The 17,346-nt window shown below is 36.6% G+C and overlaps 1 protein-coding gene across 2 annotated transcripts in view; it reads right to left on the bottom strand.

Moving 5' to 3' along the window:
* Positions 1 to 4,412: 4,412 nt before the first annotated feature.
* TET2 (tet methylcytosine dioxygenase 2) overlaps positions 4,413 to 17,346 on the bottom strand; it is a 104,486-nt gene continuing 91,552 nt past the window's right edge. The window contains exons 9-11 of one of the 2 annotated variants that reach the window (XM_033105810.1): positions 12,504 to 12,641; positions 11,617 to 11,971; positions 4,413 to 9,195 (exon numbers count right to left, since the gene is read on the bottom strand). In XM_033105810.1, coding sequence (XP_032961701.1) covers positions 7,691 to 9,195; positions 11,617 to 11,971; positions 12,504 to 12,641 — 1,998 coding nt within the window. In that variant the 3' untranslated portion in view covers positions 4,413 to 7,690. Of the gene's footprint in view, positions 9,196 to 11,616; positions 11,972 to 12,503; positions 12,642 to 17,346 lie in introns of those variants that run through there. The other variant, XR_004422992.1, reaches the window with a different exon arrangement.

Here is a 17,346-nt window from a genome sequence, read left to right as displayed (position 1 = left end):
TAGCTATTGTTAGTGATGAGGAGGCAGGGCCAGAATTCTAGTTTTCCTCCTGCTAGCCCCATTGCCTGAATGGAAATGAAGAAGGGAGGAAGTGGGCTCAGGCTGCAATTAAGTGCTCCTTCTGCATTCTGGGCATTTTGCTACACACGGTCATGTAAATACTTTTATTTAATCTCCACAACAACTTTGCAGCAAATGTATTTTCTCTCATTTATCAGATGTGTAAACAAAACTTAAACAACTTAGATAGTTTCATCAATAACAATATCTAATAATAATTATTAGATAAGCTGGTTGGCTAAGAAAAAACCAACCATATCACTGAATTCATTTCATTTACACTGAATTCCCAGTTGAATCTTGCTTTATAGAAGGACTTTATTAAAAATTCATCTAATTTTTTATTCTCTTGTGCCTTTGTACTATGTATGAACATAGTACCAGCATACATATGTACATAGTACATAGCTTCCTGGTTAAAAATAGCATGTACTTATTTGGGGTAAGAGATGCATTTGCCGACATGTGATTTATAAATTATCTTTTTAGCCTTTGGGACATGAACTGTCATTACACACGGGTTTTGTGGGAATTATGAATGAGCTTCATAAGAGTATGTAAAACACCTACCATGCCTCTGCTTAAGCAAAAACCCCACTTTAGTTAGAAATGGGATTCATTTTTTATTGTAATAAAATAGCATTTACTTAATTCAGCAATGGAATTTATCAGATCAGTGGGCTTTTACGTAGCCCTTTCTTCCACCTTTTGTTATGGGGCCTGTAGCTGTGATGGCGTGGGAAGTCTTATAGGAAATGGAAGAAGGCCTGGACTACCCCTTACTGTCTTGTGACCTCAGCCAAGTTCCTTTACTTCCTTATGCCTCAGTTTCCTTTTTTTTTAACTTATAAAAGATTCTTCCCTCCTCCAGTATATCATGCCCCTCACTCTTTCTCCTGCATTATCAATTTTCCATCTCTACTGGACTGCTCCCATCTGCAGAGATACCATGTGACATTCCGTCTTTAAAGGACTTTTCCTCGTCTCCACCTACCCTGCAGATACTGCCTCATTTCTCTTCTTTCATCACCGCAAAACTCCTTGAAAGAACCCCTATGCTCACTGTCTGAAATTCTTCTTCTCCACTTCTTAAACTCACTGCAGTCAGGATTTGGCCCTTGCCATTCCATCAAAACCACTCCTATGAATGTCAGCCATGACCTCCTTGCTTCTGAATCCAGTGGTCCATTCGCAAGCCTGATCTTTTTTGATTGGTCAGCAGCATTTAACACAATTGATAAGACCTTTCTTCTTAAAGCTCTTTCCTCACTTGGTTTCTAGAAAACCCCTCCACAGCACTCACACTCCCACCTGCTTCATTAACTGTTCTTTCTCTGGTTTCTTTGCAGGATTCTTTCCTACTTCTCAATCTGAATATTGGAATGTTTTACACATGGGGTAAAACAGACAATATTCCAATATTCAGTCCTTGGGCATCTTTTTTGTTTGATCTACATTCCTCTTTAGGTGATGTTTGTCTAATGGCTTTAATTCCATCTTATAGTATTTTCCAGGCTTCCTCTTGTTACAAATTTCTAGTTTCATATCATTGTGGCTGGAAAAGATACTTGTTATGATTTCAATCTTCTTAAATTTGCTGACTTGTTTTGTGACCTATAATGTGATCTATCCTAAAGAAAGTTCAGTGTGCACTTGAGAATAATGTGTTTTCTGCTGCTGTTGGATCAGTGTTCTGTATGTGTCTGTTAGGTTTATTTGGTGTAAAGTTTGGCTCAAGTCTAACATTGCCTTGTTGATTTTCTCTCTGGATGAGTTATCCATTGTTGAAAATGGAGTATTGAAGTCCTCTACTATTATTGAATTGTTGTTTATTACTTCCTTCAGATCTGTAGTATTTGTTTAATATATTTAGATGCTCTGACATCAGGTGGATATGTACTTATGATTTTTTTTTATCTTCTCAGTGAAATTTATTATTTCTTGTTATCATTATTAGTACCTTAGAGCTAAACCAAGAGCTGCCCATGTGAGAAGGGTGAGGACACTTCAAGTTTCAAGCAACAACACCCACATTTCTATTCATGTGGCTATTCCGTGCAAGAAACAAAAGCAAGTGCTCAGAGAATATACCTATAAATCCTTAATTCTGTGAATTTAGATCATCTGAATTAATTCTTGTGGGAGTAGGGAAGAAGTGGAGTGTCTTTATATAACTACTATTTTACTCAACACCTAAATAGAAATCTCATTTCAATTTGAATTAAGAATTGATTAGAGAGTAAAATGTCAAATTGAGTAAATTCCTTTTGAAACAGCATAAAAGGAAGCCCCCAAAGAAAACATATTTGTCAAGTACATATGCAAGGAAAAGAGTGGCTCCTTTCAAGAGTGAATGTTGGGCTAGACAAGCAAAGAGATTTGTGAAAAATTGCCTGGTGAGAGAGGGAAATGTAGGCAGGTGGCCTCAAATATATGGGAACAAAAGTACCTTTGTTCTTTGAAATGGAAGAGTGCTGGTAAAACTGAACTAATCTGTAATTGCAGTTAATTCTCTTCCAAGCATCTTTTGTGAATGTTTTCTCACCACTCTAACAACTAGAGAGTGTATTTCTCATGGGAGGGAAGGGCAGGGAGAAAGTGTCCCAACCCCTTACTGGTAAGCCCAGTAGCTGAAGTTAGAAAGTGTTTTCATGGAACAAGCACAATCCCTTCACATTGATTTTAGGGAGAAAAAAGATGCTTCCCTAGACTTCCCTTGTTTTGCTGGATACTTACCTCCAGATGGCCTTTTAAACCAACAGAACCAATTTAAAATTCTCAGCAGCTTGAGGAATAGGTGCCTTGATGAATAAGGTCTTTTTCTCACTGAGTCTGGTTCTGACATAGCTGATCGAGTATGAGGCAGAATTAGGCAGGAGTCAAATTACTCAAAACTAGAGGGTTTTTCCGATAAACCAACTGGAGAGACTGAGGAAAGGAACAGTGGTACTGTGTATGTGACAGGGCAGCTGTGTGCATGTCTGCCTGCATGAAAAGGTTCATTCTTGGCAATTATTTCCAGAGAAGGCAAGGGGCCCATAAAGCTTTGTGAATGCTGCTCACTGGTCATTTCCAGCTGTCCCTTCCGTCCACCAGCAGCTCTTAGCAGCACCTTCATTTATAGCTCACTAGCATCACCTGCCTCAGCTAGTTGGGATTGAAATGGGACTCTGGCAGGGAAAGCTTTTGAGTTCACAGAATCTTAAATTCCCTTGCCCTGGGCAGTGGAGACTAGCAACTGAGAAGAGTGGGAAGTTCCCAAGGTTCTGTCAGAGGATGGACAGTAAAATGAGGGTTGACAATGTCCCTAGAGGGTCGAGATTAAAAAATAAATAAAAATCACTGGATCACTGCTTTTTAACAGTGCTGTGGCCGCTACTTTCAATTCCTGGCTTTGAAGAGAGTGCTGGAGGAATCACCCAGTCAATGAGTGCAATGGTTACTAACTGGTAGTCCTTCCTGGGCTCAGACAGTACTATTGAAGTCAAATCTGGCCCAGGCTGAACAAAGAAGGAAATATGGGAACGTGGCTACTCTTATTTTATGCATGATGAACATTATTTCTCGGACAGTTTGGGAAGTGGTGGAGTGAGCGTGGGACTGGAAAACTCACAAAACTATAACTAGTAATTGTGCTTAGTATCTTGTGTTTCTAGGAAGTATTTCAGCTGGGGGGCACGGGTACTGTGTGAGGGATGATTCACATGACAGAGATGAGGACAGTCTAGCCTCCCGCTCCCGCTCCCACTCCCTGAAGCCATGTGGGATGGATGAGGGCATGCACGTTGGGCTGGGGCCTCCCAGGCCATCTCTCCCTTCTGCTCTTGCCTAACACTGTCTGCCTTTTGGATGGGCAGGAAGAGGAGTCTTCCTTCAGAAGCCTGGACATGAAGAGGAAGATGAGAATCTGAGAACAAGTCTGGCCTTAGACCACAGCAATATGAAGTCACCCCCAGGGTAGCTGCTGTCACTGGTAGCTCTAACAGACGACACAGCAGAAGGGACGGTCAGTTTAAGGTCAGAAGAAATGCTATTAGTCTATTCCTGACTTAACCCGGCTACACATGCAAGGTGAATAGGCTAAAATATAAGCCGGAAAACAAAACAAAACAAAACAAAAAGTTGAATATCTAGACTATTCAACCAAAGAAATACTTTGGCCTTAGTTTTGTGGATATTACTTTAGATATAGTTTAACATTAAGAATCTCTATCTAAAAAGTATCATTAAAAAGCAAATTCTTTTCCCTTTTGCCGCATTGAGAGGGCAGTAATTTAGGCAATAAACAGAAACTTCAACGAGACAATACTTAGAGTGCATTAAATAAATATAAATTTTATTAAAAACACTCACATAGCGTTATCAGGAATGATATAATAATAAACGCTTTCAAATAACTTGCATTCATAACATTACAATACTTACAGTATTTATAACAACCCTCCTCAGATTTTATAGACAAACCAAACATCTCATGAAAATGAAATGAAACTAAGTTTTTAAAAAAGCGTTGAAAAATGCACACAGAGTTCATTATCTTAGTGTCAAACTGCAAAAGTTTCTCTACACAAGTTGACCACTAGCTTTAGAAGTGAACTGTACACCACTGTGCGTCAATCAAGATGAAAAATTCATTCAAGTAAAGTTGACACCACTCAGAAGCATTTTCAAGTATGGCTATACAGTCAACCTGATATTCCTATATAAGCAAACTGGAGATCTGCTTTCCATTCATTCTAACTGAGGCAGGTTTGATATTTACAATTACAGATCTGATATTTACAATAAGCTGTTCAATTTCCTCTTCTCCTTCCTACCTAACCTCTCCCCAAACCCCCAGACTACACTTTCTGCCCTGTTGGCCAGCAGTTTGACAAGTGACAGTGGGTGATATAGAAACCAAATATTCATATAGAGATGGCTGACTCAAAACCAATAAATGAGCATGTAGTAACCAAATATTTGGGTAAACATATGGCATATGCAAAATATTAAAATCATGTGGTTTGACATATGCAAAACAAATGCTTTTGAAATATTTGTGAACTGGTCACAGCCAGAAACTAAAGAAAACTTTTTAAAAGACAAAGATTTGACCAACAAAACTCAAAGGCCTCCTTTGATTAAGAGTGTATTTTAAATGTTAGTAAGCAAAAATGCACTTAGACCAAAATGTAATTGTACAGTTGATTGCACACAATATCTCTAAGTGTCTTGCCTGTTTGGAGAAGTCCTCGTGGGTCTGTACCTATACTGATTACAGGATCAAAACATCTTTATTTAGAGAATTGAAAGACTTTAGCCAACAGCCACTTGCCAAACTCCTGCCTTACAATTTTCCCTTTGTCAACTCAGTGCATTCTATTTTCATGTAATTTTTTTCCTGCTTGAAACAGTTAAAATATTCCCCAAACTTTTAAAATGCTTTACTTTACAATTAAAAAGAGCCAAGTGATTTACAAAATTAGTTTTAGTTACATAAGGACATATACAAGCAAAATAGGAGGGATTCAAAATAAAAGGGTTAAATCCCTGAAAAAGAATATATTTATTAACGTATAACAATTTTACATAAACACAGGTGACATGTTGGCATAAGAAGAACATGAGCTGAAATATCCCTGATTTTTTAGAACAAAAAGGTTGACGTTCAAGTTATACTTGCTAAGAAATCAAGTATTGAAAAAAGGTATGCTTTTTTACTAAAAAAGTCTTGGAAAAAAATGATGGTACACAATGCTATAAGCTTTCACTCTCAGTTCAATATCCTATTGCCAAACTAGTGTTGAGGTATATGACAAGTAGGAACATCACTCAAACCTTTAATGAATTCTTAGCTCACATTATGATATATTTGTAGCAGGCTGAGTAGCACCATCATGATGTGAATTCTGCTTCAAATCCATATATATATATATATATATATATATATATATATACACATACACATATACATATACATATATATACACATATATATATTTTCCTTTTGTTTTTTTACAGTACTAAAATACTAAAGCATTGCGTTAAAAAAGTTTTGTTTACAATTTAATTTACTTTCTATACATCTCTTTCACTTCTTTATACAAATCAATGATTTAAAACCACCACAGCAAACCAGCTGCCTGTTTTCTTTTTAATTAACAGATTCACATGGAACTAACCCTGTTTATTTTTCTTATGGAGGCATCAGTCTGCTCAATCTTCCTGGTAAAGAGGACACTTAAGCTAAGAAATGACAATGTCACAATGTACAATTATCAACACAAAGGCAGACTGCCATTCAGCTCACTGAAGAGCACATAGATACATAAAATCGCTTCGCGTAAGTGAACAGCTTGGTTTAGTCTGTAGCATGCAGTTAATTATTACCTGCAGTTGATAGAAAATTCTTAAAACTCTACATATTTGAGCAATGAACTTGTCATACAATTTTGTATAAAACGTTTACAGTATAGCATGTGAGATGAGCACCAGAAAACGTGTTTTGTGTACTAATGTATTACCTTGAATCCAGCAAGCCCCCTTTTGGATTTAACTGGCTGTATTAAAAATGGACACATTGCTCATCAGCAGATGCATGGCTAAAAGCAAAAATATTTTAAAAGCTTTCCTTTCCTTAAAAAAATCAGCTTTGCATTCTAAAATGAAAGTAAACTTTGTTTTTAAACATCTCAGTACCTTAGCATTGTTCAAGTTGTCAAAGCTTAGGTAGGCAAAGTGCTTCTAAGACACCATTTAACATATTTATACATATACATGTATGTGCACATATACATATGTGTGTATGTATGTACATGTATGTTTTTTGTCCCACAAGGACTTCACTGGATGAGCAAAATCCAGAGGCCTTTAAAATGTCCACATTTTAAAAACTAAGCTTGTGTAAGAATAAGTAATTAAGATAAAAACTTCAATGGAAAGGTACCCCTGTTATTCAACAGCATTGGAGTACACCGATAGCATCTCGATGGTAGAAAGGCATTAAATTTTCAACTGTTAAAGACACCATTTTCTTAGCACCATTTCTTAGAACATCCAAACAAATTCAGTGTTTTGCTTTCTATTCATTTATTCTTCCTGTAGCTATTTTGATAAATACAAGTTAACATTAAGATTACAGTAAAAACTGCATGTTAAAAAGCCATAATTCCAGTATTTCAGTACATATGTTCAGCACCAGATGGTATTTTAAGAGTCCTGCCACTGTAATACTACAGTACTTGGTTGATTTGTGTTCCATGACTATGCAAACTTGGTATTATTAAAAGTGGTCACAGATGTGTAGAGTTGCCAGGGGAAGAAAACGTCACATTTACATATCATCTCGTCCAATAATAGAACCAGTGTTTAAAAATGTAAATTGTGGAACACTTTCTTCCCCACCTTCTTTTTGCACAGAATGCTTTGGTCTTTTGCCTAGATGCCATCTGTGATCACTTAGGAGTCAGCGGACATTAAGTGCTATGGTAAGGGGACCTCTTTTTTTGCTGGTGAGCCGAGGGTCCTCCTACCACATTTGTCATGAATACTGACTGTGTCCTTTCCCCACTGCCCATGTCATGAGAACTACACTATGGACAGGTTGGTTGTGGTCTTTTCAAATGAGGTAACCAACACGGGGGCGATATCATATGTATCTGTTGTAAGGCCCTGTGACCCGAGTGAAGGCATATGGAGATGTCGTTACTGTGGAGTCTGTGGTCACGGACATGGTCCTTTCAGCAAGGGACTTGATGAAGCGCAGGTAAGTGGGCTCGGAAGATTCATGTGGCTCAGGGGGCTCCCGTTTCACCTTTTTGCCGTGGGTTTTCTGAGGCACATAGTCCGGGCCATACTTTTCACACTCTTCTTCTTTCTCACGGGCTTTTTCAGCCATTTTAGCTTCCCAGAGCGCCAAGCCATGTTTTGGCTCATTCATGCTCTTGTGCTGGTAAAAGACAAGTGAGATCCTGGTGGGGTGGTTCCTGTTGGGATTCTTTAAAGGGGTGGTGGCATGAAGCTCACGCTTTGCACACTCAATGAGAATGGACCCATGAGTTGGAGCTACGGCCACGCCCCCAATGTCAGGATCCAGAAAGCTCTGCTCGCTGTCTGACCAGACCTCGTCATTGTCCTCGGCGGCAGATGGCTGCTTCTCCTGACTGCTAGCATCATGTAATTTGTGTAAGCCTTCTGGGACAGAAGCAGCTCTATCATGGGTAAGACCTGGAAGCATCTTAGATAACCCATTAGCTGTGTGGGAAAGCATGTCATTCTCCTTGTTTTGGAGGCGCAGGGCATGGAGAGAGCTGTTGAACATGCCTGAAGCTGCAGTGTAGTTATGGATTATATGAGAAGATGGGTGATGTTCACCATTTTTATAGTCTATGTTTGGATTGCTCAAATTGGGTGGTAATCTAGAGGCAGCTCCCATGAAGTGACCATCCATCTCATGAGTGGAATAAGGAGGAAATGTCCCTACATGGTGAACATTTGGCCTAACAGTACAACTGCTAAAGGCATCTCCCTGCATATTTTGGTTTCCATAACCTAAGTACTTAGAAGTAAAACTCTGGCTATTTCCAAACCGTGGCTGGTAAAGTGTATGGATAGGTGGTAGATTTAGCTTGGAGAGGGGGTCTTGGTTTGGATACCTATACAGATCTATGGGCTGAGACTGGGGAGAATAGGAGCCGAGATACGGGGAGCAGTTGTCCATTGATATATTTCCATTGCACTGATACGATGGATATTGGTTCTGATTTAAAAGCCTGGGGTAGGGGTTGATGGCATTAGAAGAATTCAAATATGAACCTGCAGCTTGGGAGGAGGTGGAATAGAAGTTCATAGGGTTGGTGCCTCCATAAATATCTGAAGTGTGTGAAGAGCTCGGATAAGGACTAACTGGATTGGGCCGTCTCGTATATGGATGCGTGGACCCAGAAGGAGAGTAAGAGTTGACAGCCTCTGACTGAGGGTTACTAGTCAAGGGATGATGTGGCGGTGGCTGCTGGGGTCGCTGCGGCTGTGGTGGCTGCGGCTGGGGGTGCTGAGGCTGTGGCTGTGGAGGTTGCTTCTGTAGTTGTTGGGGTTGTGATTGGGGCTGGGGCTGCTGGGACTGCTGCATGACTGGTCCTGAATGTCGCAGAAGTTCTGTGGACAGGATAAGAAAGAGCAGTGACAAGTATGCTTGATTATTATTTTATGAATGCTAGCGAGGATGCTTAAATGTATGTAAGAACCCCCACCGGCATTATGCGATAATCAAACAAGGACAAGAGCAAAGTCAGGGTTCTGATCACTGTCTGGCATAATTTTTGTGTGTCTAAAGTGTTAGAAATAAAATGGCAGACCTCATAACAGTACAATCTGGTAATTGAAGAAAGATGCAATAAACATCCAAAGGCCATTCCACTGAGAGCACCATGTTTTCTGGAGCTTCTGTGCTTCTGACCATGCCACACTCTCCACATGAGGTGCCCTCTTTCCTCCACCCATTTCCTTGCCCTTTCTTGGCATAGTCATCCCCTCCTTGAGGAAGCCTTCTATGACTGCCTCTTCTAGTGCTTTTGCAGTACCCTCTGCAAACATAAGTCAGATAAAGCAGCAGTCATAATATTGTAATGATACATTACAATATTGTACAATACAATATTGTAATGATCCATTTTAGTCTCCCTTTTACCCTCCTGCAAAGTAGTTCCTGGTGGGAAGGCAACGTGCCTTATTTTACTTTAATTCTCCATTGCCTGCCATGCAATAAAATTGGTTAAATAATTAAAGGAGTATAAAATTTGTTATGGAAGAGTCAGCAATACTATGAGAAAAAAAATGATAGCCATTTAAACACTCAAAGCATCTTATATGAGAACCCTATTTCATTAGCACACTTTCGAGAAATTTACACAGTTGTAGTTTCATTAAAAGTTTGATGAAACTTTCAGTTTTGCAAGTGAAACTTTTAAAAGTCATACTTCTGGTTCATGACCTCACGTAAAAAAGTAATCTGAGATAAGAACAAGTGGAGCTGCAATGGCAGTCCTGACAATTGAAACGATTACTGCAGAAACCAGTTACAGAGGCCAAGTTCTATTGGACTATGCTTTATAGCTAACAGGAAGCATATATCAGCGACTGAATAGGATTAACTTCTCTTAATGTGAGTCAACCAATCAATAAATATTTATTAAGCATCTTTAGCATATTATTCTAAATTAGTTTCTTTAAAATTTGAAATGAATCAGCAGGAAAATTTGACTCTGTGAACCAAAGACAGTTGGTTCTAAGCAAACTGGTACACTAAATTTAAAAGATATACTTTTTCTTAATCTTTACTAAATTTACTGGGGTGACATTGGTTAGTAAAATTATAAGGGTTTCAAGTTTACATTTATGTATCATCTATATATTGCATTCTGTGTTCACCACACAGAGTCAGTTCTCCTTCCATCACTGTATATCTGACCCCCTTTACCTTCTTCTGCCACCCCTTTCCCCCTTTACCCTCTGGTAACCACTATACTGTTGTCTATGTCTGATTTTTTTGTTTGTCTTGTTTATTTATTGCTTTCAGTTTTTTTAATTAGTTTCAGGTATATGAAACAATATAATAGTTAGACATTTACACCCCTCACAAAGTGATAACCACCCGCTCCCAATCTACTACCCCTCTGACATCTTATATAGCTGTTACTTTCAGTTTTCATAGGAGTGAAGTCATATGGTGCTCGACTTTTTCTTTCTGACTTATTTCACTTAGCATGGTAAAAAGATATACATTTTTCTTTTGTTAATGCCCAGGCCAATACCATCTCTAAAATTAGGATATGGACATTACATTGCTATGTGACTTTTCAGTGTTAACCACAGACATAAAGCAAGGGGCTTTGGAAAGAAAATGTCAACTTAGTATTGATAAATAATGCTCTATTGCCACTACTATAGACGTGATTTATTTTGATGGGTAAAAGCTTTATAAAAACTACATGTGCTCCACGTCCTAAACCTCAGCCTCAGTGTGGCTAAGGAAAGGAATCTTAAGTCTCCTGCCCCTCTCCCCGCTTAATCCTGTTTCCAAACTTATTTCAATACATTGTACTGTTTATGTTATCTAGGCTTAAAACTTTGGAGTCATCCTTAAATTTTTCTTCACCTTCATGCCAATGTTTTGTCACCAGTGTATTGATATTCATTTTGGAAGAATTTCCTTCATCATTTTTGCTATATCTTCGTTGTTACCACCAAAATCCAAGCTCTTATTACCTCACTCTTGGTTTACTGCATCTGTCTCCAAACTATTAGCTCCTCTAATGTGGCATAGCTGCCACTGCTAGAACACTAATTTGGCCATATCACTCACCTTTCATGAAGCTGTCATTTATTACAGAATAAAATCCCAACTTTCTCATCAAGCTGGGGTCTCAATACCATCTTCAAGAGCAAAGCTGGGCCCTTGCTACTTTAGAGAAGATTCTAAGACCATAATTAATTATAACCTTCCAAAATTAACAATGCTCATTTTTAACGTAAGTATCATATAACACATATGTCTACAATGCATCACATTAAATTTACCTGCCAACTGTTTAGCTTGGGTTGCATTTTCAGTCTGTTTTGTACGAGATGAAGCTGACTTTTCCTTTTCATTCTTATTTGCGCTGTTCTCCAAAGAGGAAAGCTTTTCAGCTGCAGCTTTCTTGGCTTCTAGTTTCCTCTGTCGGCATGTCTTGACTGGCTCTGCTAACATCCTGACTTTCCGCCGAAAAGAAGTCAGTACCTGAATGGCACCATTTCGTGTTTTCTCCTCCTGAGCTTCTACACTCCCAAACTCATCCACATCAGAGACTTTGTAGAGAGGCAGAACATGGAGCTGCTCATCCTCAGGTTTGCCTCCAATTTCTCGATTGTCTTCTCTAGTGAGGGTGCATACCTGGTGAGGAAATAAGACAGTATAGCCTCAGTTTCAGTCCAAAAGAAAATGTGTTCAGTCCAAAAGAAAATGTCACAGCCTGTTTTGTATGATCAGTGAACCAAGAATGTTTTTGCATTTTTACAGGATTTTTAAATTAAAATAAAAACCAAAAAATCTTGGTCTTAGGATTTTATGAATTTGACCTCAAAGTTAAGGGAAGTAAAAGCTAAAATAAATAGACTGAAAAGCTTCTGCACAGCAGAAGAAACCATCAACAAAACAAAGAGGCAACCAACCGAATAGAAGATATTTGCAAATAATGCCTCCGATAAGGGGCCAATATCCAAAATATATAAAGAACTCATATAACTCAACAACAACAAAAAAACCCCCAAACAATACAATTAATAAACAGGCTAATATCCAAAGTATATAAAGAACTCATAAACTCAACTACAAAACAACCAAACAATCCAATTAAAAAATGTGAACTTCCAGCCCTCCAGTCTTTGGCAGGTCATGCTGCTAGTCTGTCCTCAGCCCCACTTACCATTGTGCTGCCATTCTGCATGTTGTGCAAGTCTCTGTGTGCATGAGCACAGAAGTCCAAACATGCAGTGACCCCTGAGAATGGACGGCCTTCCTTCAGACCCAGACGGCACTCTGGTGCTCTGTGTTCATATTCAATCTGAAAAAGCAAAGTGTGTGCTTGAGTGGGGAGGTACATAGGCATTTCAAATTCTTAGGCATACATTTGACAAAATATATCCAAGGCCGATGCACTGAACAGGTAAAAAAGACGCCTTAGTATTTAGACTAAAAGAACTTTTAGATATGTTGTATATTTTATATGCAAAAACACAATAGAATGACACAAAATAGAGCAAATACCTTGACATGGTAAAGTTTTTATTTTTAAAGGGCATAACTGACATACATTAAGCAGAATATATTTGAGAATATACTTTTGAATTTCGACATATCTATACATGAAAACATTGCCACAATCAAAATAAACTACATATCCCTCACGTCCAAAAGTTTCCTCATGACCCTTTGTAATTTATGCCTCCCCTTTGTTTTCAGGTAACTACTGATCTGCTTTCTGCCACTACTGATTAGTTGCAGTTTTTAGAATTTTATATAAATGGATCCATTTGAGTTAATTTTTATTTATAATGTAAGGTTAAGAGTCAAGTTTAATTTTTTTCCATATGCCTCTCCAACTGTTCAAATACCAATGGATAAAAAGATTATCCTTTCCCCCATTGAATTGCCTTTGCTGAAAATTAATTGACCATACATGGTGGATCTATTTCTCCATGCTCTATTCTGATTTTTGGTATATAATAGTATGTTTGTGTGTGTGCCTGTGTGTGTGTGTGTGTGTGTGTGTGTGTACCAACACCAACTGTCTTGATTACTAATAAATGTAGATTTTTAGTAAATCTTGAAATCAGGAAGTATAAGTCTTCAAATCATGCCCTTATTTTAAAAAATTATTTGGCCACTCTAGATCCTTTGCATTTCTCTCTATAGATTTTAGAATCACCTTGTCAATTTCTTCAAAACACCTGGTGAGATTTCGATAGGTCATGTATTAAATTCATTGATTAATTTGGGGACAATTGGCATCTTAATATTGTCTTTGTGATCCATGAACATGATCTATAATTTCTCTCAGCAATGTTTTGTAGTTTTTAATGTACAGTTCTTACATTTTTGTGAAATGTATGCCTAAGAACTTCGTATTTTTGATATTTTAATTGCTATTGGTTTTCACTTCGGTTTTAATTGTTCATTGCTAGTATTAGAAATATAATTGCTTTTTGTGTTTTGCAATTTTGCTAAACCATTTATTAATTCTAGGAGGTTTTTTTTTATAGATTCTTTGGGACTTTCTATGTTGACAAGTATGTTGTCTGCAAATAAGCACAGTTTTATTTCTTCTCATCCAATCTGTATTCTCTTTATTTCTTTTCCTGGACTATTGCACTAAAATTTTCAGTTAGATGTTCAACAGAAGTGGTGAGAAATGAAGTCCTTACCTTGTTTCTAATCTGAGCAGTGAAGTGTTCAGTCTTTCACCATTAAATATGATGTTAGCTTTAGGTTTTTTGTCTGTGCCTTTTATCGGGCTGAGAAAGTTTCCTTCTGTGGATGTTGAATCTTGTCAAATGTTTTTTCTCTATTTATTGAGATAATCATATTTCCCCTGTTATGTCAGTTAATATGGTGAATGATATTGATTTTTGAAAGTTAAATGAACCAAGTATTCCTGAAGTAAACTCCATTTGGTAGTGATATATTATCAAATGTTGTCAAACGTTGTCAAATATAATTTGCTATTTTTTTTAAAGTTTACTGGGGTGACACTTGCTAAAATTTGTTAATAACTTTCATATCAATATTTATGAAGAACGTTGGACTGTAGTTTTCTTTCTTTTTAATGCCTTTGTCTGGTTCTAGTATCAGAATGTTTCTAGCCTCATAAAATGAGTAGGGATGTGTTTATTCCTTTCCTATTTTCTAGAAGACTTTCCACTGAACTGTTATTATCTCTTCCTTAATTAATGGGTCAAATTTGGAAGGGAAATTATCTGGGCTTGGAGTTTTCTTTTCATGACAGTTTTAACTACAAATTCAATTTCTTAATAAAGGATTATTCATGGTATTTGATTTTTTCTTACTAAGCTTTGGTAATTGTTTTTAAGGGACTTTGCCCATTTCAGTTAAGTTGTTGAATTTATTGGCATAAAGTTTTAATAACATGTCTTTATTATTCTTTTTAATGTCCGTAGGATCTGTAGTGATGTCTCATCTCTAATTCTTGATATTGGCAATTTGTACATCTTTTTTTTTTTATTATTATTGAATTGACTCCAACTTTTGGTTTCACTTATTTATTCTCTTCTTCTCTGTATTCCAGTTCATTGATTGCTGTTCTTTTCTTTAGTTTTTTTCCTTCCTGTTAACTTTTAGGGCTAAAACTGCTCTCCTTTTCTTAGGGTAGAAGCATAGAGCACTGATTTGAGATTTTATATTTTCTAATATAAGTGTTAAATGCTATAACTGTTTCTCTTAGCAAGGCTTTATAGCTGCATCCCACAAATTTCAATGTCACGTCTTAATATTCATTCAGTTTGAAATACTTTCTAATTTCTCTAGTAATTTATTCTTTGCTCCATAGATCACTTAGAAATATATTGCTCAGTTTATAGGTAATTAGGGATTTTGTAGGTATCTTTCTGGTAAAGATTTTTAATTTATTTGAATTTAATTTAGTGGCTGCTTGATTTAAGGTTTACAGTGTACTCTTAACCTTATCACAATCTACATTCAAGTAATATTATACCACTCCATATACAAGAACCTTACAACAGTATATAGTAGTCTCCCTTATCCACAGTTTCACTTTCTGCAGTTTCAGTTACCCACAGTTGACCATGGTCCAAAAATATTAAATGAAGAATTCCAGAAATAAACAATTCATAAATTTAAATTGCACACCATGCTGAATAGTGTGATGAAATCTCACACCAGTCTTCTCAGTCTCACTCGGGACATAAATCATCCCTTTGTCCAGCATCTCCAGCTGTATGTGCTACCCTATCTGCCCCTCAGTCTATTAGTAGTTGTCTTCCTCTCAGATCAACTGTCATAGTATCCAGTGTTTGTATTAAAGTAATACTTATTTTACTTAATAAACAACCCCAAAAGACAAGACTAGTGATGTTGGTAATTTGGATATGCCAAAGAGAAGGTGTAAAGTACTTTCTTTGAGTGAAAAGGTGAGTACAGGGCAGTAAGATATTTTGAGAGAAAGAGAGAGACCACATTCACATAACTTTTATTATAGTATATAGTTTTAATTTTCTATTTTATTAGCTATTCTTAATGTTTTACAGTGCATAATTTATAAATTAAATTTTATCATAGGTATGTATGTATAGGAAAAAACACAGTATATATAGGGTTTTGTACTATCCACTGTTCCAGATACCCTATGGGAGTATTAGAATGAATCTCCCATAAATAAGGGTGGGGGGAAACTATTGTACTTCCAAATCCAAACCCTCTGTGCTACTTCTACATGTTATAAACATCAAAGTACCTTGATAATATATTTTTAATTAGCAAATTATCTTTTGAAGAAAATTTGAAAATAAGGAAAAAATCTTTTTACTCACATGTTTACTATTTATATTTTTTATTCCTTTTTGTCAATCCAGATTTATATCTGATATCATTTCCTTTCTACCAGAGGGCTTTCTTTAACATTTTTCAAGTGTTAATCTTCTGGTGGTAAATTATTATTTTAGCTTTTTTTTTTCAGTGTGTCCATATCTTTATTTAAAATTTTTTTTGACAGTTTCACTTCGTTATTAGTTCCAGGTATACAAAACAAGATAATGATTAGATAATTTACATACCTCACAATCACAAAGTGATAACCCAAGATGTCTACTACCCATTTGTTACCATACATAGCTATTAAAATCCCATACTCCCTATGCTGTACTTTACATCCCATAATTACATATATGTATATATAATTATATATAGCTGACATTAAATATTTTATATTAGTTTCAAGTGTGCAGTGCAGTGGTTAGGCATTTATATAATTTATGAAGTGATCCCCAATTATTTTGGCTTTTGTCTGTAAAAACAATCTTCATTTTTCCTTTACTTTTGAGAGTTGTTTTTACTGGTTTTCTAGGTTGATAGTTTTATTTTTTCTCTCAGTACTTGAAAGATATTTCTCCATTATCTTCTTCCTTGCATTTTTCAGTCATGGAGTCTCATTGTGGTTATTATCATTTTCCTCATTATATGTAATTTCTTTTTTTCTCCGTTTTTCACATTTTTCTCTTTATTATTGACCTCAAGCAAATTGATTTTAATGGACCTTTTATGTAGTTTTCTTCATGCGTCTCTCTTCCATCTCCCTCTACCCCCAATTAGGGTCTTGCTGTGCTTCTGGGATCAGTGGGCTTATAGTTTAAAACAAATTTGAAAAAAAAATTAGCTGTTATTTCTTTAAATATCTTTCTGTCCCCTACCTCCTTCTGGGAGTCTAATTACACATATGTTAGTGCCATAATTAGTGTAATCAATTATAGGTTATTAATCTATTCATTTTTTACCAGTTTTGTCTTTCCTCTTTATTTCACATTAGAACATTTATACTGCTATGTATTCCATTTTACTAAATGCTGCTGACTCCATTTAGTGCGTTTTTTTATCCAGACATCATATATTTTTCATCTCTAGAAGTTTAATGTGGGTCTTTTTGATATCTTCTTAGGTTTCTTTATCATGCTCACGCTTTCCTCTGTTGTCTTAAGCAAATGGAATATATGTATGACAGCTATTTTAATGTCCTTATC

The sequence above is a fragment of the Rhinolophus ferrumequinum genome, chromosome 5, assembly GCF_004115265.2.
Source record: "Rhinolophus ferrumequinum isolate MPI-CBG mRhiFer1 chromosome 5, mRhiFer1_v1.p, whole genome shotgun sequence".
In the NCBI taxonomy this organism is placed as follows: Eukaryota; Metazoa; Chordata; class Mammalia; order Chiroptera; family Rhinolophidae; genus Rhinolophus; species Rhinolophus ferrumequinum.
Note: the sequence above shows the minus strand (reverse complement) of the source record. Positions and strands in the feature narration are given on the sequence as shown.